The sequence below is a fragment of the Hippopotamus amphibius genome, chromosome 2, assembly GCF_030028045.1.
Source record: "Hippopotamus amphibius kiboko isolate mHipAmp2 chromosome 2, mHipAmp2.hap2, whole genome shotgun sequence".
In the NCBI taxonomy this organism is placed as follows: domain Eukaryota; kingdom Metazoa; phylum Chordata; class Mammalia; order Artiodactyla; family Hippopotamidae; genus Hippopotamus; species Hippopotamus amphibius.
Genome location: NC_080187.1, coordinates 10,189,161 through 10,213,859, shown reverse-complemented (window position 1 = coordinate 10,213,859; position 24,699 = coordinate 10,189,161). Strand labels below are relative to the sequence as shown.

General features: G+C 37.6%; 1 protein-coding gene across 2 annotated transcripts in view; it reads right to left on the bottom strand.

The window, feature by feature from the left end:
• Positions 1–24,699, bottom strand: part of MAPKAP1 (MAPK associated protein 1) — a 241,904-nt gene that overhangs the window by 99,764 nt on the left and 117,441 nt on the right. For both annotated transcript variants that reach the window (XM_057721638.1, XM_057721639.1), the window contains exon 6: positions 8,745–8,921. In XM_057721638.1, coding sequence (XP_057577621.1) covers positions 8,745–8,921 — 177 coding nt within the window. The remainder of the gene's footprint in view (positions 1–8,744; positions 8,922–24,699) is intronic.

Here is a 24,699-nt window from a genome sequence, read left to right as displayed (position 1 = left end):
CTGTTTCTGTTCAAATATGTGCTGCTGAAATGGGGTCCCAGGCGGGGTTCCACAACTGTCAGGTCAGTGAACTGCATAACATCTGAGAATGTATTCACCACACAGTACAGACAGGATCTGGAAATCAAACGCTTCGTTCTATCACAACCTTCTGAGAAGCATCACAGTTTTTTCAACAGCAAGACTGACATTGTATTAATAAACATCACAAGTCACTAGCCTGACATGTACATAGCAGCAGCTGACAGACTTCAACATAAGCTGAGGGGAGAACAGAGGAAATCAAAATGAGACATAGTAACTAAACATGGCCAAAGGGGGTGGATCATGAAACAAATCACATTAATGTCAGAAATGTGAGTTCCAAACTTTTAAGATACACACTTTGCAACTAAAGCAATGATCTGGTATAATTTTTGGATACCAAAGTAAGTTGACGGCTATCTAAAATATGTGCTTTTATTGTAGGAACAAAGCTCTCCTGGCACAATTTCAACAGACAGACATTCCAGTGAGCAAAATATACATATTTAGCTTGTCTGACCTTTAAATTCTTAGAAGTATGTAATTAATGCTCTCCATCTTTATTACTTGCTCCAATATTTCTGTCACTTTAAACAGACACAAAGAAAAATCTTTTCTTTTCTCTAGACAGTAGCGGTTGCCAAAAAGGAAATCAAGTCAGATTTACAAATACAAAATTAAACAGGCTGCATATGTTACATTTCCATACACGAGGACAATCTGGACAACGAAAATGTTTGCTAATACAACAGAATGAAAAGAAACAACACACAGTTGGTCCTCTATGACTCAAGCAAACAATAAATAACTAGGATAATTTATAGCCATATTGTCAGGCCTGGTTACAAAGAACAGTGGCATTTTTTTTTATTCCTTGCCCTATTTTAGCTCTGCCCCTTACCAAACTCTATGACTTTGGGTAAATAACTACCTGTCTCTGATCCTCAGTTTATATATTATAAAGATGAGTTGCTTATAAGGAATAAATGAGATAAGGGCTACTAGGGGCACCAAATTGAGTGAGTGTCCCCCCTCTCCCTGCCACCTCCTCTCAAGACCATTAAGGCAATATCATATAAGAGTAGGTGAGTTTTCAAATTAATGATATCTTTTCACAAAGGTGTAGTCACTTGGGGTGTATGGTGGAAATCTCATAAGACGGGATACTAAAACTACCAAGATCCTTTTTGAAAAGCCCTCATACAGGAAAGAGCAATGAATCTAGGGCATGCCTCCTAAAAAAGCAGCTTAACTTTCCCTTTATGCAGAGCCAAGATAAGGCACAGCAGTCTCTGGAAGCCCTCTGGGCCACACTGCCCGAGGCAGCCCAGCTTCTGGTACCAGATCCTCTAACGTCTACCCAGCGGTCCATTTCGCAAATAGCAAAATCCTAACTGGATTCTATTTACTCTGCAGCTTTTGGTTAAAACGGTTCATTTCCCATATCCACCTGATATAGTAAACATTTTAAGTAAAACATATATAGGAGGGCGATTTAATTAACTGATCTAGGAGGATTCCGTCCATTTTATTGCTTTTGACTTTTCTTCCCTTAAAGCCCTTCTTCCCCACCCTACAGTAGGATCCCAGTGTGAAACATTAATGTCAACACATATGACGCAGTGACACCACCACAGCTGCTGTTGTCACTGCCATTGTTAAACTCAACTAAGTTTCACAGATTCTGATTGGATTAGCCCATGCTGGGGGTGGGAAATGGACAACACGAGTTGCTCTCCTGTCCACTCCAAGATCTCATTTTCCCTGGTCCTACTATGTCTAAAGGCCCAGCAGGCCTTGGCTTGGTCATTGTGGGCAAGGAGCACTTCTTCAGATGTTGAAAACCAGCTGAGATCCAGCTCCTAAGTAGTATTAGGGGCCACCCTCCCATACCTCTCTGTCCCCTATTTCTCCCCTCCCACACTCCTGACAGCCAAACAACTCCAATGCCTAGGCTCAGAGTAGCTAGCAGTCAGCAAGTTAGGAACTCCTGTTTATATACACATTTGTTCTGTCCAAAATCAATCAGGAACAATGGATACCTCAGAAATCTGCTTGCTGATCTGGTAAAGGAGGCAGTGTCCACTAACAGGCTCCTAATTTGCACTTCGTTAGAGTAATCCATTCTCTTTTCCCTAACAACAACTCTATTTCCAGGGGTTTCCTGGGGCCCAAGGGCCTGGGAAGGCAAGGCCAGTCTAGCCCCAACTCAGGAAGAACATCAAAAGGCATCCAGCTCCACATTCTTTCCCAGAGAACACTTTTCCAATTAGGGATTCATTTAAGTTAACTAGCTCCTCTTTTTAAATGTAAATCATTATATAATATAATAAGTCATTATCTCTGCATGATGGAACAAAGAGAAATCTGAGATTTTCTTTTACATGAAGAAACATATTTTCTAATTTTCCTATATTGGACAGGTATTAATTGTTAATAAAAAATTACCCAAAGAAAGGTTAAACCCTATACACACATTAGTGTGAATTATTCAGACTGATAAATCTCTGGCAAAAATAACAAATAGCAACTATGTAATACTTTCTACATACTAGGGTCTGAGCAAGTTTTCTCATAGCAGCATTTCCTATCTGAGGTTCATGGACCCCCAGGGTCAACAGATGCTTTCACAGGCTCTCTTGAGTTTCAGAATTTAAAAATTTTGCTTTTAATTCAATGAAAATCATGTATGTATGATTTTCACTGAAAAGCAAAATTAGAGAGATAGATGTATATATAGTGACATATAAGCAATAGACAGATAGATATAGATATAGGCCACTCCCAGTCTTACACGTTCCCCAATCTCCATCCATCTGAGGGAGCCCTGAGTCCCTGCTTGGAGGAGAAATACCCGGGAGAGCTACCTGACCTTCATCAGACAGATGTGAACAAGAAATAAACATATAATAAGCCAGGGTCAACCACTCTAGCCCACGTCCATTCACTCATGTATTGTCTTTGGCTTCTTTCACACTACTACGGCAGAGTTGAGTTACAGAAACTGTATGTCCTGCAAGCCTAAAATATTTACTATCTTTCCTTTATAGAAAAAGTTGCCAACATGTGGGATAAAGCTGGTGAGATTTGGGGGACTGCAGTGTTCCAGCAGCTAGTTATTTAACATCAATAACAGAAAAGCCAAATGGCAAGCTGTACGCAAACACAATTTGTTGAATAGAGAAAAGTGATGGGAGAAGCGTACACAAGGCTCTTTATGGAGCAGACGTGCTGATCTCTGAAGAATTCATGCTCTGTAGTGTGGAAGCCACACTGTGCACTGGATTAATCAGGCAGAGAGCCCATCTATGTACAGACCAACTGACAACAGCTGAAAGTAAGGTGACCCATCATCCTGGTTCACCTGGGACTAAGTGGGGTGCTCCTGGACTTAGGACTTCCAATTTTAAAACAGGGAAAGTCAGTTCCTTGGTGGCCTGGTGGTTAGGATTTTGGGCTTTCACTGCCATGGCCCGGGTTCAATCCCTGGCTGGGCAAACTGAGATCCTATAAGATGTGTGGCACAGCCAAAATAAATAAATAAATAAATAAATAAAAATAAATAAAATAAAATAAAATAAAATAAAATAAAATAAAATAAAATAAGACAGGGAAGTCCTGGGCAGGACTGGCATAAACTGGTCATCCTAGTAGAAATGTTCTTTATTTTTCCACTAAAAAACATTTAAAATGTGGCAGGGTGCACTATAAATCAGTTGGTCCATTAAAATAATGGACTAATAAATAAAAATACATTCACTGTTTAAAAGGACATAATAATATGACAACCTGATGTTTCATATGAAAATCAAAAATTCAAGTTTACAAGTAAAACATTTAACACCCATCAAACCCAACATCAGTGATTTAATTTCAGGAAAACATCATCTGTTGCAGTAAAGTTGTTAATCTGTATTTTATTAAAGCTATAGTTTCATTTGCATTTAATCTGTAATTTTGTTTGGGTTGCATAAAGACATAATTTATAGCTAGAATTTTACATTGGTATGTATTTAAGTAACATTATAATAAAACAAATTTGGGCAAACACTGAAGTTTCAGGAGAATTAATTATCCTTTAAAAGAGGTCTGTACATTCCTTACATTTAAGAACATTCATTACATTTAAAAACATTCCTCACAACAATTCCATGAGGTAGTAATTACCATCCTCAACAGCTGAAGAAACACTGTAGTCATGGAGCAAGTCACTAGTGAAGCTGAAACTTGAACCCAGGTTAGCCTAAGTTCAAAGGCTGTGCTGCCTCATTTGGAGTGGGGCAAGATGGTATGCTGGAGTCTCCTGGTTGAATGGTATGAGGGCCTCTGAAAAACAGAAGGCACCCTGGGGCTTCATGGTATTCAAAAGGCAGAAACGGGGCTGTAGAAGAGGTTAAGTGGGCTCAGAAAGCAAGGTGTGGGAAAGAAAGTTTGGCCAAGGGTCCTCTGAGCAGCCCACAGACACCTGAAGATTCATTCGTTCATTCCTTCTCTAGGAAGTCCTGTGCTAGGAGCTAAGGATATAGAGATAAATAAGACTGCACTCTCCCTGTCTTCAAGGAGTTTGTGGTCTTGCTACTATAGACATTTTAAAGGATGACTGCAGATCTCCAATGTCCACCCCTGCCTGTGTTCAGCACAGGTTATTCCAATTCAGCCTTTAATCCATCACTCTGTTTACTCCATTACCACCATAGTAATGGAACTATGCTGGGTGTTGTGGGGCACTAATGACCCAGTTCTTGCCCTCAAAAGATTTTTATTAGTGATCACAACAACTGAAGCAACCACTTAGATAATGCTTATTTAGGCTAGGCACTGTTTCAAGTGCTTTATGTATATATTAACTCATTCAATCCTCACAACAGCTCTAGGAGGTAGGTATTATTATTACCCTCACTTAACTAAGCCATAGAAAAGTCAAGTTATTCATCTGAGATCTCACACTAGGAAGGGCAAGGTCAGAGTTGGCATCCAAGAAGTCTGGCTCCAGGGGCCACCATGCTCTTACCCATTATACTATAGTAGTAGCAGCTGAACTTTGGCCTTAAGACAGTGGGATTCACTTGAATGACTAGACCAATACTAGATTCCCCTACCCACACCCCCACCATCAGCCGGGTGTTGGAAAGAGCTTGCACTCTGAAGTCAGGCATGGGGTCAAGTCCAGGCCTGAGAACAATACTTCCCAGACTCAATTTTCATGTCTCTAAAATGGTCACAATAAAAACTGGGTTATTTTCAGATTAAACCAAATTAACATATACATAGTTGGCCCTTAGTAAATACTAATTCACTTCCCATTGTCAAACCTAGCTCCCTCTTCCTGGTTCAGTGCAGTGTCTATACAGCCACTTCCTGCCCATTCTCCACTGGGAGACAGATGCAAGGAGGAAAGAGGAGAAATGAAGAGAAGAGCAATGGCTTTACTTATTTTGCTGTGACTTCACTCTCTGAAACTTTTGGTATGTCCCTGGAGACATCTAAAGGTCTTCTCTGTCCTGCATTTGCAGGAGAGGCTTTTCTAACTTAGAATACAGACCAGAAAGGTGAATGGGAGGTTGCTGGACCAAGAAAATATACACAGGGCAAATGGTCAGAGATCTGTACTATTTCATCAGACAACCGAGGAAAAGAAGAAATAGAAAATGTATTGACACTTTTGTCTGTCTGTCTATCTATCTATCTATATCTATCTATCTAGGCTGCGCCCGTATCCATCCATCCATCCATCCATCCATCCATCCATCCATCCACCCATCCATCCATCCAGGCTGCGCCCGTATCCATCCATCCATCCATCCATCCATCCATCCATCCATCTATCTATCTATCTATCTATCCTGCGCCTGTACAGCTTGCGGGATCTTAGTTCCCTGACCTCGGATTGAACCCAGGCCACGGCAGTGAAAGCGCCAAGTCCTAACCGCTGGACCACGAGGGAATTCCCAACACATTTGTTCTATATGCTTATGTATAAAGATTTTACTTGACCTTGTGTTTTCAGAAACACTCTAGACATGTTTAATAAACTCCTGAACTTTAGACCAGAAAAAGGATTGACTGTGTTTGGGAGTGGGAGTTCAGGGATGGGGGTAATTCAGGTGGTAAAAAAAAAAAGAGTATCAGGTTTAAAGCAGTTGTTTTCCCATTCTCTCTTCCCATTCTCTGAAGGTAGGGTTCACAGTGAGACACTGTGTAGCCTTAGATGCTTCCCTGGGAAGGTATGTTCATCCCACCCCCAACCTCATTCTATTGAAAATCATTGATTTTAAAGCTCTTGTTTTAAAAAGGACTTTCAGGTCAAAAGACAGCTATGATCATATGTTAATATTTATGTAGCAAAAATTATGTGCTAACGAGAACAGTTCTTCTAGTGACTTATTAATAAACAATAAAACTCTAAGCAGAAACTAATGAAATTCCACTATATACATCTTTTAAAATAAAAAGAAAAAACTTCTAATGAAACCTTGTGATAAGACTGAAAAGACTGTCTTATGAATTTTACTGGTAGCACTGTAATGGATACATCTTCAGAAGGCTATATAAATCAGCACAAAACAAGAATCTGAAGATGTTTCTACTCTGACCAACAATCCTACTCACAGGGAATTATCTTAAGGAAGTTAATCAACATAAATAAAAGGGATATAGATAAGGACTATCATTATAGTATCAATGATTAAAACCAAAACAAGGAAACAGTCTTAACACCCTGTGACAGGCATCCATTTCCTGCCGTATGTTTTTCTGTTGTTGCTCTTCACATTTGAATGATTTGTTTGATAACTGTCACCCCAATAGACAGTAAGCGCCATGAGAATAGCGGCCATCTCTGTCTAAATTTTTTTTGCAAAATCAAAGTACTACTTTATTAAATGAGTTATTTTATACAATATGAACATCAATATAATTACAATTGTAAAAAAAAATTTTATAACAAGGATGGACTGATTTTCAGATTTCCAAATCAGAGTCAACTGTATGTTTACACAGAATCGTCTTTACGTGAAACCCAAAAAGGAACAGCATAAAAATGAGTGTTTCTGTAGCCCCTTTATTTCTGCTGATCAACAGTTTGTTAGAAAAGCAGCTGCAGGTTTTTAACCTAAGGTCTGAGACATTACATAATATACGTAGATTGTAGGAATTAAGAGCAGATATCAAAATATTTGTAATATAATGTTAAGTAAAAATAATACAATACATATGCCAAAACTGAAACTGTAATATGTATACACGTGAAAATGGTTATACAAAATTAAAATAATTATACTGGGATGGAGGAATCATTGGATAACTTCTAAATTACTTTAAATATTCTTTACAGTTATTGTTTTAGTGCCTCTGAAATGTAAAAAGAAAGAAAATATTTGCTGTTATATACACCAAACATGACTTCATGGTGGGGATGAAATGAAAATAATAAAGCTTGAGGAGCCACCCCCCAGCTCACTCCCACGCACTCAGGTTTCTTTCTTTGTTCAAAGGTAGAAACACCCAAAATACTCATATATCAGAGGTAGCAATCCTATTTTTAGTAAAAATCTGAAACAAAGGCAATATATTTTTAAAAGACACAGGAAAGTCCTCTAAAACAATCCCTCTTCTGGACAGTGAATTTGCTGGTTACTAACAGCAGGGGGTGCCAAAGGGACCACTGTTGTTCCCAGGAGATGGACAGGACTGGGGCTGTCACCGCCTCTGTTAGAAAAACTGAAGCTGAGAAAACGTTGCAGCTTTTCCCCTAACAACCAGGGCATATATATATAAGACTCAGGTGCTCTACAGACGTGAATGGATAAAAACTACATTTTTATTTTAACTAACTTCTGATACTTAGCATTTCCTTGAATTATGAATGCAGTCAACAAATCACAGTCGTATAAGCAGTACTGGTGACTCTGTTATAAACAGAAACCACAGATATTGTCACATCACATTAGAGTTGTAATATCATTTATACTTATCTCTACTTTGAAACGAGAGACTTCAGGAGTTACTGTTAGACCTGCCTCTGGATCTCATCATTTAATGTTTTAATAAAGCCAGTACATATTGCTATATCACCAATTTGTTTAATAATTTGATAAATATTTAAATATGATGGAATTCTTTTGTACTCCTGTGAATTTTATTCTTTGCATTTATAAACACTTTTCTGAGAAGGGCTTCTGTAGGCTTTACCAGACTACCAAAGGCACAGGAAAGGTTAAGAACCTCTGCTCAGTCTAAAGAAAGGCAAGTAAGAGGAAAAATCAAATTTGATTTGAACAAACTGGGGAGAAAAAGAAGTATTTTAAGTCACAAAAGAGAAGTGGCTGCAATGCACATTTTCAGTTTGGATTCCTTGATGAGAGAGGGAAACACCAAATTTTTCCTTCATAGACTCCAAAGTGCCCCAACATTTCCAGAGGCCTGGTTCATAGATAAGACGTTCAGAGATATACCTAATCCGATTTGTTACTGCAAAGCACTCTGTATTTAATCCAGGTGCAAAGGCATGAAATACAACGCAAATGTTGTCCGCAACATCTCTCTGGAAGTAATCATTGCATGTTGACTCTTCAGATACCAAATATCATTCATTTGATGAACAAAACCAAAGTCAAATCCAAAATACTAGAAGGTAGAGGTGAGATACACACACACACACACACACACACATACACACACACACATATTATACTGAGATAAACAACAGAGTCAATACTCACATTCGAACAAAGAGTGACTCTTTGGATGTCAGACCAGGAGATGAATACTTTTCAACCAGGGCCAAAGTACTGAAGCCAAACTTATGAATGGGCTCGTTGGAATCCAGTGGGGGGAAATCTGTGTCAACCTCCCCATCATCCTCAGCAATATGCAGGCAGTAGGCACTGACATTGTCACTGTAAGGAAAACCAAAAAGGTAAGTGAACACCAAGGTGAGGGAGGGATGCAGAGACCAGAAGCTATGGTGTACAGCAAGCAAACTGGGACACTGCTGCTCCTTACCCCAATCCCTGGCGATATAGTTAGGTCTCCCAAACCCTACTTCATTTGATAAAGAGAAAACACATGGCAGTGCAAAGGTGGAGAAAAACAATGTGAAACGGGAACAGTTATACTGCTCTATTCTTCCAACAAATATTTGCTGAGCACCTGTTATAGATAAGACACAGAACTTAACCCCTCAGATCAAAAATGAGATTGAGTATACGCCCTCAAAGGAAGCTTAGTGTATAGCAGGGGGAGAAAGTAAGCACTACATTAGCTATAATATTTATAAATGTAAATAAAGTAAATATCATAAAAGAGAGACAAACAAAACTATAAATGAGGAAAAAAATATTTGGAGGGAATCAGAGACTGATTTATATTCCAGATTAAGAAAATATCTGTGCTCTAGCTCAGAAGAAGTACTCAGGGTAACCAAGACAATCTTTACAGTTCTCCTTTCTCTGAAGAATACCAGGCTCACTTGGCAGGATCTAATTCCAAACACCAAGGACACTTAACAGAGTAAAAGCAAATGACCTAATTCATCCTGATGTAGATACCTAGCCTTCTCAACTAGTTCTGGACTTGTCTCACTTCCCCAGAATGTCCAGTCAGTACTCCCAGATTCCAGCTTTGCCCAGTTTAGAATTAACACTCCTCCTTTGGGGGAAATAAAAAGTCAATTTGCTGAAAAAGGGTAGGAAACTATACCAACATAAAGGAAATTTAAAACTAAAATCAACCTAAACACTTTCAAATGCCCTGCACCAAAGTTGAAATGTGAAACTGCAAATCTGCCAGCATTCAGAAGCATGAACCTAATAGTTCACAGGGAGGTAGGATTCTAAATTCTGTGGCTTAAATTTGGAGTTTTAATTATATGATTGATGCTTAAATTAATTAATTGCAAAGTGTATGCTAATTGTTTAATTGGTTGTTTGATCTATATAGATCATTTTTTGGATTAAATGAGTTGATTTACAAAGTTTATTGATTGGATGTGACAATGAATTATTTCACTGACTACCTGATTTGCAATTTTCCCAATTAATTCACACATCTTTAGCTTGCAACTCTGCTTACTGAGAGAGAGCCTACTTCAGGTGATCTATACTCAGTGTGTCACGACTAAGAGATATTTATTATATAAAACAGGTAATAAGGACAGATTAAAATTAATGGGAACTGTAAATTTACTAAATGGATGGATAACAAGAAAGTAATCTGGCTATGTTTGTCACTATAAATTTCATATATTTGCAATGCTGTTAAGAAATTTTAAATTCATCTCCAAATGGTATGGGAAACTTACCAATCTTTGCAAAGGTTACTAACTTCAACACAAAACACCTGCAGAAGCAGAAGAAAGCCCTTTAGATGAGGTGTAGTAGCTAAGGGCTTTTGTGTCCAAAGAGACTTGAGTTCAAACCTAAGCCCCACTGCTCATTGGCTATATGATTACAGAGAATAAGCTTCACCTCCTTCAGATTCCACTTCTACAGAAAGGGTACAATCACCTAGCTGGTTGTGAAGTTTCAATGAGATAATATATGCAGTGCCTAGAGCATGTAACAGAGGTAAAAAAATAAATGGTAGTAACTATAATAAAGTCAGATGGAAAATAACTTTTACAGTTAGGTCAGATTCTTAAAGATAAATCATGGATGCATATCAGAGCAACAAAGCAACAATGAAACTGAGTGACATGCTCTATGTGCAAACATCTGTAACAGGAGTGAACATGTCCACTGTGCTCCAGCCTTGGGGCCACCAAGCTTCTGGGATTTTATGAACAGGGCAGACACTGATGAAGCAAGCAATGGACAGCACAGGTTATTTACTGCCGTGTAAATCATACTGAGGAATGTCTGTGATTCCCTAGCACCACAGTGATTTCAAGAGCAAATAATAAGTCTATTGATCAAGGAGATAGTCAAACATTGGTATCAGAAGAATTCTGCTTTGATTGTCACGGGACACCCCCAAATCCCTTCAAAACAAACAGCAAATGTCACAGGCTAAACTCTGAAAGCCAAAAGACTCACTGCGCCAAGTGCTATTACTCTCCCCAGTTCTTAAATATAAAGTGATATCACTTACTCATTTAAAAAACATTTGCAAAGTGCCTACGCTGTGCTGCAGCCTGTCCTGAGCACTGGGAAGACAACAAGGAAAAGAGTGAATAGTTCACCCTATGTTATACAAACTAATGCAAGTCTTTCCTGGGTCATCAAAGTTTAGCAGTAAACAGTGCTCCACCCCCTACCAACACTTAATTGAACATCTGAGGGAAAAAATGACTAAAATTCCATATTCTATGCATGGATATTGGTCCCTTTGTGCATTCATAGAGGAATCATTTATAAAAGAAGCTACTGTGGTATTCTGACTTCTAAAACTGCTTCAGGACTCCAAATTAGCACTAGTGCAACAACCATTAGTATTATTTGCTACATTTACTGAGTACTATGTGCTAGACACCATGCAAAATGGTTTAGACGCATATGCTCACTGTATCTTCCCATCAACTCTGTGAGTCACTTATTATTATTTCTATTTTACAAATTGCAAAGCTGAGGCTCAATGAGGTTAAGTGGTTTGTTCAAGATTACACAGCATGTAAGTAATAGAACCAAGATTCAAACCCGGGCAGTCAAGGGCCCTCACTCCTGATCCCATCTACCCCTCTGCCTAAGCCATGGTGTGGCAAGATTTCCCAAGGCCCCTGGGAACCTACAATCCTATGGAAATGCTACATATGCTAAAAAGGAGAAGGAAACCACGACACATTATGTATAAGAATTAGAAACTTAGAGAGGTTAATTTCAATCTCCTCGCTTTTACAGTATGGGGAATAGATGCCTAGAAAAAAGGAATAAGGTGCCCATGATCACCTAGTTAAATGGTGGCAAAGCCAGTTTCTAGAGAACTCAGGTCTCCTTACTTCCCTTCCATTACTCTTTGATCAAATCAGAAATTGGTGGCATTTGAAATGGGGAGACAAAAAAGGGGCAGCTGTGGTCCCTGACTCAGGAATGTGCCAAATACAGAGCTTCCAAAGCAACGAAAATGGGGCACCTCTTCATGACAGTTTGGTGGAAGGAAGAGGGGTTTTGCAGTGAGATCTGGTTTTAATGCCAACACAACCACGAACCAGCTATCTGACCAAATCTGCCTGAGCTCCATTTTCTTACCCGTAAAAGGCTTTCCTTGATTTCTTTAGGAGAATCATTTGGATCTCTAGAAGAATCCAAGTGACTCTCCTCTGTGTTCTTACAGAACTTAGTTGGTATTTCTGCACATAGCTTATCACACTGCTTTTTTTCTTATTTATGCATCTATGTTCTCCTAAAGAGCAGGGATTCTTCTATTGTCTCTGCATCCTCACTGAAGAATAAAATGTCTGGCATTTAGAAGGTACTTAACAAATATTTGTTGAATGAGTGGATATATGAATGTGTAGACTGAATCCACTCTACCCATGAAAAAAACATAGAGGGTATTATTAATGATGTGCGTGTTAACAAGAAGAGGAGAAGTAATAAGCTTTTCTTTTTCTTGCTTGTCACATTGATATCTGTTAGCCAAATGGGGCTTTCAAGGCAATGCACATGTGTCAGAGATTGCAATCCAAGACAAGGGAAGAAGGCCCAGGAAAAAAGTGAAAATCAAAGAGGCATTCTTACAGTTCATCAAGATGTGAGTACTGGCATCTCAGTTTTTTATGGAGGAAAAAAAAGTAAGAAAATGTTACAACTATATAAAAACGTTCAATTACAGACATATAAAAAGACTAGAAGAAAAGGGATCAAAAAGTTTATAAAGATTATGTTTACATTCAAGCAATGAGCACTTTTTTCTTTTTAAATTTCTATACTTTCCAGGTGTCCCATAATATGTACGTATAACTTTCATTTTCTTTTCTTTATAAAATATTTAATTAAATTTTTGATAAGGGTAATACATTCTTATCATAGACAATTTAGAAATATGGAACAGTACAAAGAAGGCTGGGAAATCTCTCACCCTACTACACAGAGAAAACGCACTTGTCCTACATACTCCTGAGCATTGCCTGCCTGATTCATAAGTGTGGTCATTTTCTCCACCAAGTTCTGGAATTATGGAGGAAATAACCATAACTACTGTATAAGGTCTTATAAGGATTAAATGACATAATTAATTGCACAGTGACAGGCATGAAGAAGGGTTCTCATTTTGCTAAAATTTCTTCTACCACTTTTAAGCTGATTACACAGAAGCAGGATAACTATCCAACAGAAGCATGGTGGACAGCATGAGACAGAGAAACCTAAAAGTCCTGTTTGTGAATCACTATCAGAGAGAGAAGAATGAGCAAAACACTAACAAACAAGTACAGGACAACTGGATCCACAAGAAGAGGCTTAACTTTAGAGTTGGGTTGGCATCGAAGGAGCAGACCCTTTTAGGTACCGTGGAGTCATAAGAGGAATGGAAGTTTAAACAATGAGTGGATGACCAAAATGGAGCCTACTGCCAAAGAGATATCCTTCTGGGGGAGATATATATATCTCCAAAGCTTTAATGAGTACAATTAACTGAATTTCCCTTATTCACGTTTAATCAAATAAAGCTAAACTTCTTCATTAGAAAAATTTATCTCAGACTTCCCTGGCAGCACAGTGGTTAAGAGTCCGCCTGCCAATGCAGGGGACACGGGTTCAATCCTCGGTCCAGGAAGATCCCACATGCCAGGGAGCAACTAAGCCCGTGTGCCACAACTACTGAGCCTGTGCCCTAGAGCCCGTGAGACACAACTACTGAGCCCACGTGCCACAACTACTGAAGCCCATGTGCCTAGAGCCCATGATCCGGAACAAGAGAAGCCACCGCAGCTAGAGAAAGCCTATGTGCAGCAATGAAGACCCAATACAGCCTAAATAAATAAATAAATAAATAAATAAATAAATAAATAAATAAATAAATAAAATTTAGAAAAATTTCTCTCATTGAATTGTTGACCAATATTCATTTTATGTTCAAAGGCCAGTGTGACTTTTATGAAGCCTATACCCCATAAACAGGTGGTATTTAATTCATATATGAAAATCCAGGAGCATTTCAGGAAGCATCCCAGATTTTTACCAAATGTGATCTGACATGTTCATTTCTTATCTTCAGAAAATGCAAAACACACTAAAGTATGATCATGAGACAGATTAATGCTTATTGTTTTTTTAACAAAAAATAAAAGACTGCATGATTCTGAAATGTCCAGAATGCTCATTACATAAGCTCTGCTGTTTATTTTGGTGACAATCATCGTTAAGAGTGTCAATGTTGGCACTAGCAAGATAAAGAAAGACCCTGATGGTTGCAGCTCAGAAGTTCAACTCTTTGAAGTCAGAGAAAAGATTTTTAAGACTCCCAAGATTTCCTTTTCTCCAAAACACACCCCCCATAAATGGAAAGTAGAACTGGTAAATAACATCATAAGGTTTGTCAAGCCACAGCAACCTCAGACAGCAACAGTTAAATCTAAATTTCCTGGTAAAGTTCTAGGGAGAAAATGTCCACTAATTTTTAAGTGGAAGCAAGACCTTCATATTGTTCTGTCTGGGCTCCTTTTAGGATAGTTTCTCTTGCTATATCTTCAAGTTCCCTGACCACAGCATGCCTCCTTCTGCCACAGCATCGCTGCATATGGTTCCATGTGCCAGGAACCATCCCCTGCCAAATGCCTCCGGTATTACTTTCTGAGGGAATTCCTCCCTGGTTTCCAGGTGAGGCTCTCACAAATGGCATTCCTTCCCTACAGAGCACTTAACTCAGCTTCAGCTTCTAAGCAAACATTATATTTGGTTTAATTATTTGAATTATTTGCCCATTTCCATCACTAGATTGTGGAATTCATGAAAAAGAGACCATGTCTTTTCCACTGACCACTGTACACCCAGAAAAATGCCTGGTATATAGCAAACACTCAATAGATATTTACTGAATGCATGAATGAATACAAATGATAAGTGAAATGAGCCAGTTACAAAGTGCTATTACACTTGATAATTTCTTCTTCCCACCAAACTGTAAAGTTCTTGAGTGCAGCAATTGCATTTCTCTTGTTCTCCATTTTATCCTTGACACCCAGACCCTGGAACTCCATAAATATTTGCTGAATGAAGAAATGATGAAGGACTTAAGTCTTTGAGATTAAGCAGGATATCAAGATAAGAGTGAGAAAGGCATTTCTAAGGAAACAGCAAGAGCGGACATGGTGTGTGTCAAGAAGTTGCCAGTTAAAGAATGGCAATGCGTTAGAATGCATGGGAGCATAGCTGGGGGTCAGAATGGGAGGGGCACCTTAGGCTGTATTATTAGGTAAATGGTTCTCAATGATGACACTAAGGAGTATAAATTGGAAGCAGCAACCTAGAAATGGGAGAAGGGTAGACAGTGGTGGGCATGCAGACAGGGAAAAAAAGGGTGGATGGGGTGGGGTGGGGGGGTGGGGAGTATAAAGAATTCAAATTGTAAAGTTGTCAGAAAACATACAATGTAAGGTCAAACGTTCCTACATACTTTCATAAGCCCACAAGGGCATCAGTGTATCACAGCATGGTACAATTACTTGAGTCATGAAGAAAGGGCTAAATGATGCTACTGTCACTGAACTAATACTAGTATTGGTTGCAGTAGTAGCTGCTGGAGTTATAGTATTAGCAGCACAGAAACAAACTTTTACTGAGCACTTGCCATGTATTCTCTCATTTTATTTCCATAACTCCCCTGACAGGGAGTTTCTATCCTCGTTTTACACACGAGGAAACTGGAATACATGGGCTGAAGTAATTCATCCAAGATCACCCTGATGGTTAGTGCCCGAATTCAAACCCAGACCATGGCTTTGAATCCCACACTCTTAACCACTATGTTATATACTGATTAAGAAGGCAGACAAAAATGTTAACACATGATAGAGAGCTTCTATGCAAAATTGCAAAAATAAGGAAAATTGCACAGAAAAATTGCACAGAAAGTATAGAGTTCCCACATTTTCCCTGCCCTCATTTTTCTCTGTTAGTAACATCTTGCATTAGTGTGGTACATTTGTTACAGTTGTTGAACATATACTGACACATTATGATTAAAGTCAGTAGTTTACATTAGGTACACTTTTTGTATTGTAAAATTCTAATTAAGTATGTGATTACTAGAAAATTTAAAATTGTAAATGTGGCTTACATTTGTAGCTTGTATTATACATTTTTTCAGCTTTATTAAAATATAACTGACATAACATATAAGTTATGTCATAAAATATAAAATGTAATTGACATATAACATATTGCGTAAGTGTAAGCTGTTGATTTCATACACTTACATATTACCAAATGATTACTACCAAGTAGCATTAGCTAATACCTCCATTATGGTGAGAACATTTAGGACTCTTAGCAACTTTTCAACTGCACTGTATTTTGATCCTAAGAACTTATAACTGAAAGTTTATAACCTCTGACCAATATTTCCCCAATTCCCCCAACCCCTAGGCCCTGGTAATCACCATTCTAATCTCTGTTTCTATGAGCTCACTTTTTTAGATTCCACATATAAGTGATATCATACGGTATCTGTCTTTCTCTGTCTGATTTATCTCACTCAGCATCATGTCCTCAAGGTCCACCTGTGTTGTCAAAAATAGCAGGATTTCCTTCTTTCTCGTGGCTGAATAATATTCCACCCTGTGTGTGTGTGTGTGTGTGTGTGTGTGTGTGTGTGTGTGTGTGTGTGTGTGTGTGTACCACATGATCTTTATTCATTCAGACACAGATGAACACTTAGGTTGTTTCCGTATCTTGGCTATTGCGAATAATGCTGCAATGAACTTGGGAGTGCATGTATCTCTTTGAGATCCTGTTTGCATTTCCTATGGATATATACCCAGAAGTGGGACTGCTGGATCGTATGGCAATTCTATTTTTAATTTCTTGAGGAAACTCCATTCTGTTTTCCATAGTCCCTGTACCAATTTACACTCCTACCAAGAGTACACAAGAGATCCCCTCTCTCCACATCCTCGCCAACACTTGTTATAGCTTGTCTTTTTGATGATAGTCTTTCTAACAGGTATGAGGTGATTGCATTATATTTCATCTGGACAGTACTGCGCAATAGCCAGAAACTTCCACTCAGTGAGCACTACAATAATCTCCAAAGTACACTACTCCAGCTTTGTACACCACAGCAAAATTCTTCAGGTTTTTAGTAGTTAACCTGTCAGTAGCCTAATGAAGAGCTACAATAAATAAAGAGACCAGTGAAATATGTTGAAAGTCTAAGGGACAACTGAAAAGTATACAACAGAGTCAAAATATATGACTAAAATCTCTGCATAAAAATTGAGACTAGTCAAAGTTATTCTTAAAAATCCCTTAAATTATCTATGAAGTAAAATAAATGTGGTTTTGTGTCAAGAACAAGTGCATACTTCCCATCTCAAGTTCTTGACAGGGTGAAACCTCACTGAATTTTATTTTTCTCTCTTTTACAAATGGGTGTTCCTAAAAGGATAGTGTTTCACTCTTGAATCTGATGGAGAAATATAAATTAAGGAATGTTTTAAAAAATCTTACAGGTCAGAAACAGACCTACACAAATACAGTCAACTGATCTTTGACAAAGGAGCAAAGGCAACTCAATGGAGAAAGGATGGTCTTTTCAACAGGATATTAAGATGAAAAAAAAAACAAAAAACAAAAAGAAAAATTTAGACACAGATCTTAGATATTTCACAAAAATTAACTCTAAATGGATCACAGACATAAATCTAAAGCACAAAACTATGAAACTTGTAGGAGATAACACAGGAAAAAAGTAGGTAACCTTAGGTTTGGTGATGACTTTTTAGCTATAACACCAAAAGCAGAATCTATGAAGAAAATTGGTAAGCTGCAATTCATTAACATTAAAAGCTTAGGCTCTGGCAAAAATGCTGTTAAGAAAATAAAAACATGAGCCACAGATTGGGAGAAACGTCTTTACAAAGCACATATCTAATAAATATACAAAGAACCTTAAAACTCAACAAGAGGAAAACAACCTGATTAAAAAATAAGCAAAAGGCCTGAACAGAGAGCTCAGGAAATAAGACAGATATCAAATAAGCATATGAAAAGATTCTCAACATCATCTCGTTAGGGAACTGCAAATTAAAACAATAAGATATCACTGCACACCTATTAGAATAGCTAAAATCCAAAACACTTACAAAACCAAATGCTGTTGAGGATGTGGAGCAACAGGAGTTCTGATGCACTGCTGATGGAAATCCCAAATGGTATTATCACTATGGAAGACAGTTTGGCAGTTTAGAAAGCTACATGTAGGCTTATCATGCAATCCAGCAATTGCACAACTAGGTACATGAAAAATAAATTGAAAACTTATGTCCACACAAAAACCTTCACGTGAATATTTACAGCAGTTTTATTCATAATTGCCAAAAATTAGAAGCAACCAAGCTATCCTTCAATAGGTGAATGGAAAAACTGAGGTATATCCACACAATGGAGCATTATTCACCAACATGAAATATGAGCTGTCAAGCCAGGAAAAGACATGAAGGAAACCTTAAACACATAATGCTAGGTGAAAGAAGCCAATCTGCAAAGGCTACATATGGAATGATTTCAAGTAGCTGACATTCTGAAAAATGCAAAACTACAGAGACAGTAAAAAGATAAGTGGTGGCCAGAGGTGGGGGGAGTGGGATGAATAGATAGAACACAAGGTGCATTTTTAGGCTAGTGAAACCATTCTATATGATATATTAATTAGAATTTTACAATACAAAAAGTGTACCTAATGTAAACTACTGACTTTAATCATAATGTGTCAGTATATGTTCAACAACTGTAACAAATGTACCACACTAATGCAAGATGTTACTAACAGAGAAAAATGAGGGCAGGGAAAATGTGGGAACTCTATACTTTCTGTGCAATTTTTCTGTAAATCTAAAACTACTCTAAAAAATAAAGTCTTTTAATAAGATTTAAAGGTAACCAGCTTCAGAGTTAAAAAAAAAATCAAAATAGAAAATAAAGAAAACAAAGAAAGCATAAAAAACAAAGCTTAAAACAAGCAGACTAACATGAAGAAATGTTAATAACATAAACTTCCCTATGAAAAGACAGTGACTCAGATTGGGCCAAAAAGGAAAAACCTCACAAAGGTATTCAACATGTCTAAAACAAAAAGGCAAAGGTAAAAGGCTGAACAAAGATACACTGGACAAGTACAAAGAAGAACAGTAGAAAAAATAGCTCATGTTACTGAAATAAAACACAAAGGCTAGACACAATACATAAATAAAATAAATAGGATTGTTTTATATTGAAAAAAGTACAACTCACAATAAAGATATGAAATGCATGAATCTTTTTGAGCACTGATCTATATATAAAGTGGAAACTGCTTAAATCCCAGGAGAAAATCACACACACACAGAGGAAACAATTCATTTCTCTTAATCATTCATGGACCAAAAATAGTTAGAAACTGTTAAGAACCTAATAGTGATTAAAGATGCTGATTTAATAAGCATACATTGAATTCTGTAACCTACAGAGAATAATTTTTCCAGAATCCATAGACTATTTATAAAATGTTATTATATTAATAACAAATATAAACATATAATATTTATATAAATAAATATAAATATATATAAATAGAAATAAATCTCTAAGCAGAAATTTTATAGGGCACTTTTCTGATCAACATTCAATAAACATAAATCTACATAACAAAGTCAAAAATTTTCACATTCAACTACCTAGAGACTGAAATCATTTCATTTAGCTTCTTCCAAATAGATTTTCGTTTCCCCTAAAATCAGTGCATCAAAATAAGCAGGAAATTACCTTAAATACCACATTCCAATCTTGCTCAAGAATTAACAGGTATAAGCATCAAGGAAACCAAGAATTCCAGCCAAATTCTCCATTCCTTCCCTGGGGCCAAAGCCTACTTCCATAGACATTTTTCAAGGCACAGAGACAGGAAAACAATATTCTCAAATAAATAATTTTCTTGAAAAAAATGAAAGCTCTCCCATTCAACTAGCAATTTGCCCCCCTGTGAATGAAGAGCTCTTCCACAGGGCCAGGCAACTGGAAAAGATCAAATAAGGGTCTATTCCAACACTTAAGTACAAACAAGCTAGAAAGAAAATAACTGTACTTCACTTCCTGACAGGAAGAGATCCCAGGTATTTACTTTATAGACTGTCTTATATCAAAAAGAATTGAGAAATTCACTGTCACATGAGTGGTAAAAAAAATTTCAAAAGACCATGGCTTCTTTAGAGTCAACGTAATTTTGTAACTCAAAATATTTTTACAGAGCAACTATTTAAAAATGTCAACATGTTAAGTACACTCAGGAATATAAATCTTAATATGATACACTCAACTTCAAAGGTTTACAAACTAGTACAAGAAATAATCTCTATTTGGGGGATTCATAATCGCTAATTAAATTGTTCAAATCTTCCTTAGCCTTACTAATTTTTTGGTCTACTTTGTTTATCAGATTCTGATAGAAGGTACTGAAATTTCCTGTTCTGACTGTGGATCTGTCAAGGACTCCCCTTAAAATTCCTTTAAACTATTCTGAAACTATGTTGCTAGATGCATACACACTCAGAATGACTATATTGTCTTGGTGGGCTATTCTTTTTTTCATTATGTAGTTTACCAAAATATCCTATTGATGTTGTTTTTGCCGCCCTCCTCCCCAACCCCCTTTTGTCAGGTGGAGCTGAAGACTCTGACTCGTGGGAATGGAGATGGCAGAATGTCTGTCTGTCGGCTTTTGGACTGAGAAGGAAGTAAGTAAGGTTCTTTTGTTTTTTTTATTTATTTATTTTTTTGTTTTTATTTATTATTTTTTTTAGTAAGGTTCTTTTGTAAAACAAAGGTTTTTAATTTTGATGAAGTCCAATTTATCTTTTTTTTTTCTATTATGGATCATGCTTTCAGTGTCACATACAAGAACTCTTCATCCAGCCCTCAGTCCCAAAGATGTTTTCCTTTGTTTTCTTCTAAAAGCTCTATAAGTTTTACACTTTACATCTAAGTTGCAATTCATTTTGAGTTAATTTTATACAAGGTATGTGGTTTACATTGAGGTTTATGTTTTTAGCTTATGGATGTCCAGCTGCCCAGCACCATTTATTGAAAAGGCTATCCTTCCACCACTTGATTTGTATGTGCTTCTAATACTAAGACTCATTGTTATCTCTCTTTAATTCTGGGAAATTCTCTGGCATTATCTCTTCAAATATTCCATCCATTCTTTGCTTCACATGTGGGGGGCTATCTTTCCCCCATGTCTCTTAACTTACCTTTCATTCTTTTTATCTCTATATCTTTGTGTTGCATTCTGAGTTGAATTCACTAGTACTATCTTTCAATTCATTTTCTCTTTAACTGGGCCCAGTCTAGAGCTCATCCAATATACTCTTTAAAAAAAAAAATTCATAACTGCATTTTATATTTCCAGAACTTTTCATTGGTTCTGTTCTAAATCCACCTCTTGTTTCTCATCTGCTCAGTTTTATTTCACAATTTCCTAGAAGTTCACCATGGGTGTTATTCCTTCATTCATTTTGATGATTTTAAACATATTTATTTGAAATTAATTTTCAGATTGCTTTATTATAATTTTGTTGGGTGTGACTTTTTCTCCGGATTATTGTCTTTTTTTCTTAGTACTAGTTATACTGGTTTGCTTTGGAACTTTAATTTGCTAGCTCTTCTTGAATAGGAATGCTTCCTCTCTTTTTCTCTCCCCCTTTCTTCTTCTCTCACCCCTCCCTATCAAATGCCACTGTCTTCCATCTTTGTCCAAGCAGAGGCCTCCAGTCTAGAGCCAGGTCTTACACTGGCAGCTCAGGGTTCCTATCCTTTGGTGATACTAGGGACACTAGGGATAGCATAAACCTAGTCATGTCATGGCCAAGTCCTGGTTATACTGCTATCTCTATTATCCTGCCACCTCAGAAATACAACTTGAAGTGAGTCACAGACCCAGGCAGCTTTGTTCAGTTTTTTTTTCATAGGCAAGACAATCCCACCTTGCTCCTAGTTTCCAGCAGTGAGACTTCCTCTAGTCCCCCTCTAGGTATGAAGTTCCTTTGATCTCTATACTCTCAAGCACTGTTTCCTACTCTTTTTTGACATCCTGGGATACTCTGAAAATAATAGTATGTGTACGGCACACAAGTAGATGACTGAGGCTGTTCCCTTCCCAGAAATGATGGCTACAGGCTCTGACTACCCTCAGACCACTTACGTGCCCCAAAGCCCGAGAAAAATCAGTATTTCACATGCTGGCAAACTCATTCACAGCATGTCCCTTGGGAAGTAATACTCTAAAAGAATCGACTCCCAGCACACACTGCCTATTTCTGTACTTGGTTCTGTTTCTAGTCCACAGGATGGTTATCTTGTTATTAAAGTATGAGTATGTCAATAACATATTCCATTTATCATTACTATGTATTTGAAGCAGAATACAGAATTTAAAGCATGAACTTAAAGGGCCATCATAACCAGAAGTCCATGCTTTTCCCTCTGTTTAGAGCACCCCCCTCTCAACTTCTCTGCATCACCCTTTCCTACTCCTCCTTCAGGTTTCAGTTTAGATGCAAGGCTGCTTTTCATGACATCACTCTGACCACCAAGTATGGGGTCAGATCTTCTCATGATTTTACATACTGTTGTTATTATTACCTTTGACAATAAGCTCCTTGATGGCATAAACTGCCTTTTTCACTTCTGTATTTCCAGACTTAGCACAGTGCCTGCACTAAGTTTGAACTCAACAAATATTTTAATATCACGTATAACAGATTTCCATGGTAAGGAGTATAATGTAATAGTGAAGAGTAGGGCTCTTGAGTCAGAAATTCCTGGGTTTAACAAATAAATGTTGATGAGGATGTGGAGAAAGGGGAACCCTTGTACACTGTTGGTAAGAATGTAAATTGGTGCAGACACTGTGGAAAACAGTATGGAGGTTTCTCAAAAAACTAAAGACATCTACCATATGATCCAACAATTCCACTTCCGGGTATATATCTGAAAAAACAAAATCCACTAATTCGAAAAGATACATGCACCCCAATGTTCACAGCGGCATTATTTACAACTGCTAAGACTTGGAAGCAACCTAAGTGTCCATCAACAGATGAATGGATAAAGAAGATATGGTATATACATACAATGGAATACTACTCAGCCATAAAAAATATAAAATTTTGCCACTTGCAGCAACATGGATGGACTTGGAGGGCATCATGCTAAGTGAAGTAAATCAGAAAGACAAATACTGTATGCTATCACTTATACGTGGCATCTGAAAAACACAACAAACTAGTGAATAAGACAAAAAAGAAGCAGACTTACAGACATAGAAAACAAACTAGTGGTTACCAGTGGGGAGAGGGAAGGAGGGGCAATATAGGCGAAGGGGATAAAAAGGGTTATTATGGAATTATATAAAATGTGGGTGAAACTTTTGGAAATTGTAGAGCACTACAGAATTTAAATAATTGTTCAGTCAACTGAAAAAAAAAGAAGAAATTCCTGGGTTTAAATACAAGTCCTACCACTTACTGTGTGATTCAGAAAAGTTACTTAGCCTCTCTAAGCTTTAGTTTCCTCATCTGTGAAATGTACATCACAGTTCAACATCTGTTACTTGCTGCGTAACCCTGGGCAAGTTCCTTTGCCTCTCTTGGCTTCTGTTCCTGCATCAAGCAATGTTCTAAGGATTAATTCAGACAACATATATAAAGTCACTAGCACTTGCTTGCTTCTACTTCATGCCAAAAAGGGACAACACCATAGCTCAGCCTTGAGCACAGCTGCAGACTCAATCCTTTTCTGAGCCTAGATGGTATCTTGGCTGAAAAGGCTTTCTATGCCATAGGAGCAATAAGGATTATCTTTATATTCACAATTTTTTTCAAGCAAAGTGGAGGGCAATGTCAATGAGAACTTGAAAGAATAATTTTAAGTGCAAGTTTAAGGCACCTAAAGAAAACACACACACACATACACCTGACAGACTGGACTGTGGTAACTCAAAATGAGAGAAAAGTCTCCATGAGAATCCATTTCCAAAATGAAGGCATCCACTACATTTAGCTGTATCCCAAACCCTATTTCTGGGAAGGGCATATAAAACTAAGAGAGGATGCCTATCAGATAAGAAATTCAAGTATGGGAGAACCAATGCAGCAAAACACTTCAAAGTTCAAGTTACAATATACAGGCATAGAGACTCTACTTTCAAGCACTACATTTTTAATATAATAGTTTAATGAGGAATAGAGTCTAATGATTGAGAGAAAAATTGGGCCACTGACTGATAACAAAGCAAACTGTAATTCAGACCAAAAGGAAATAATGTAAAAATCTTGGCACCAAACAGACTAGGAATCAAATTCTGACTCTGTCATCTCCCACTGGTGTAACTTCAGCAAATTAACACCTCTCTGATCCTGAGCTGCCTCCTCTGCAAAGTGAGGACCACGACGACACTCCCCTCACAGGAAGCAGGAGAATGAAGCGAGAAATCAGGTATGGAGTGCCCAGCACCAGGCCCCACTCACAATCAGTGCTCAGCAAACGA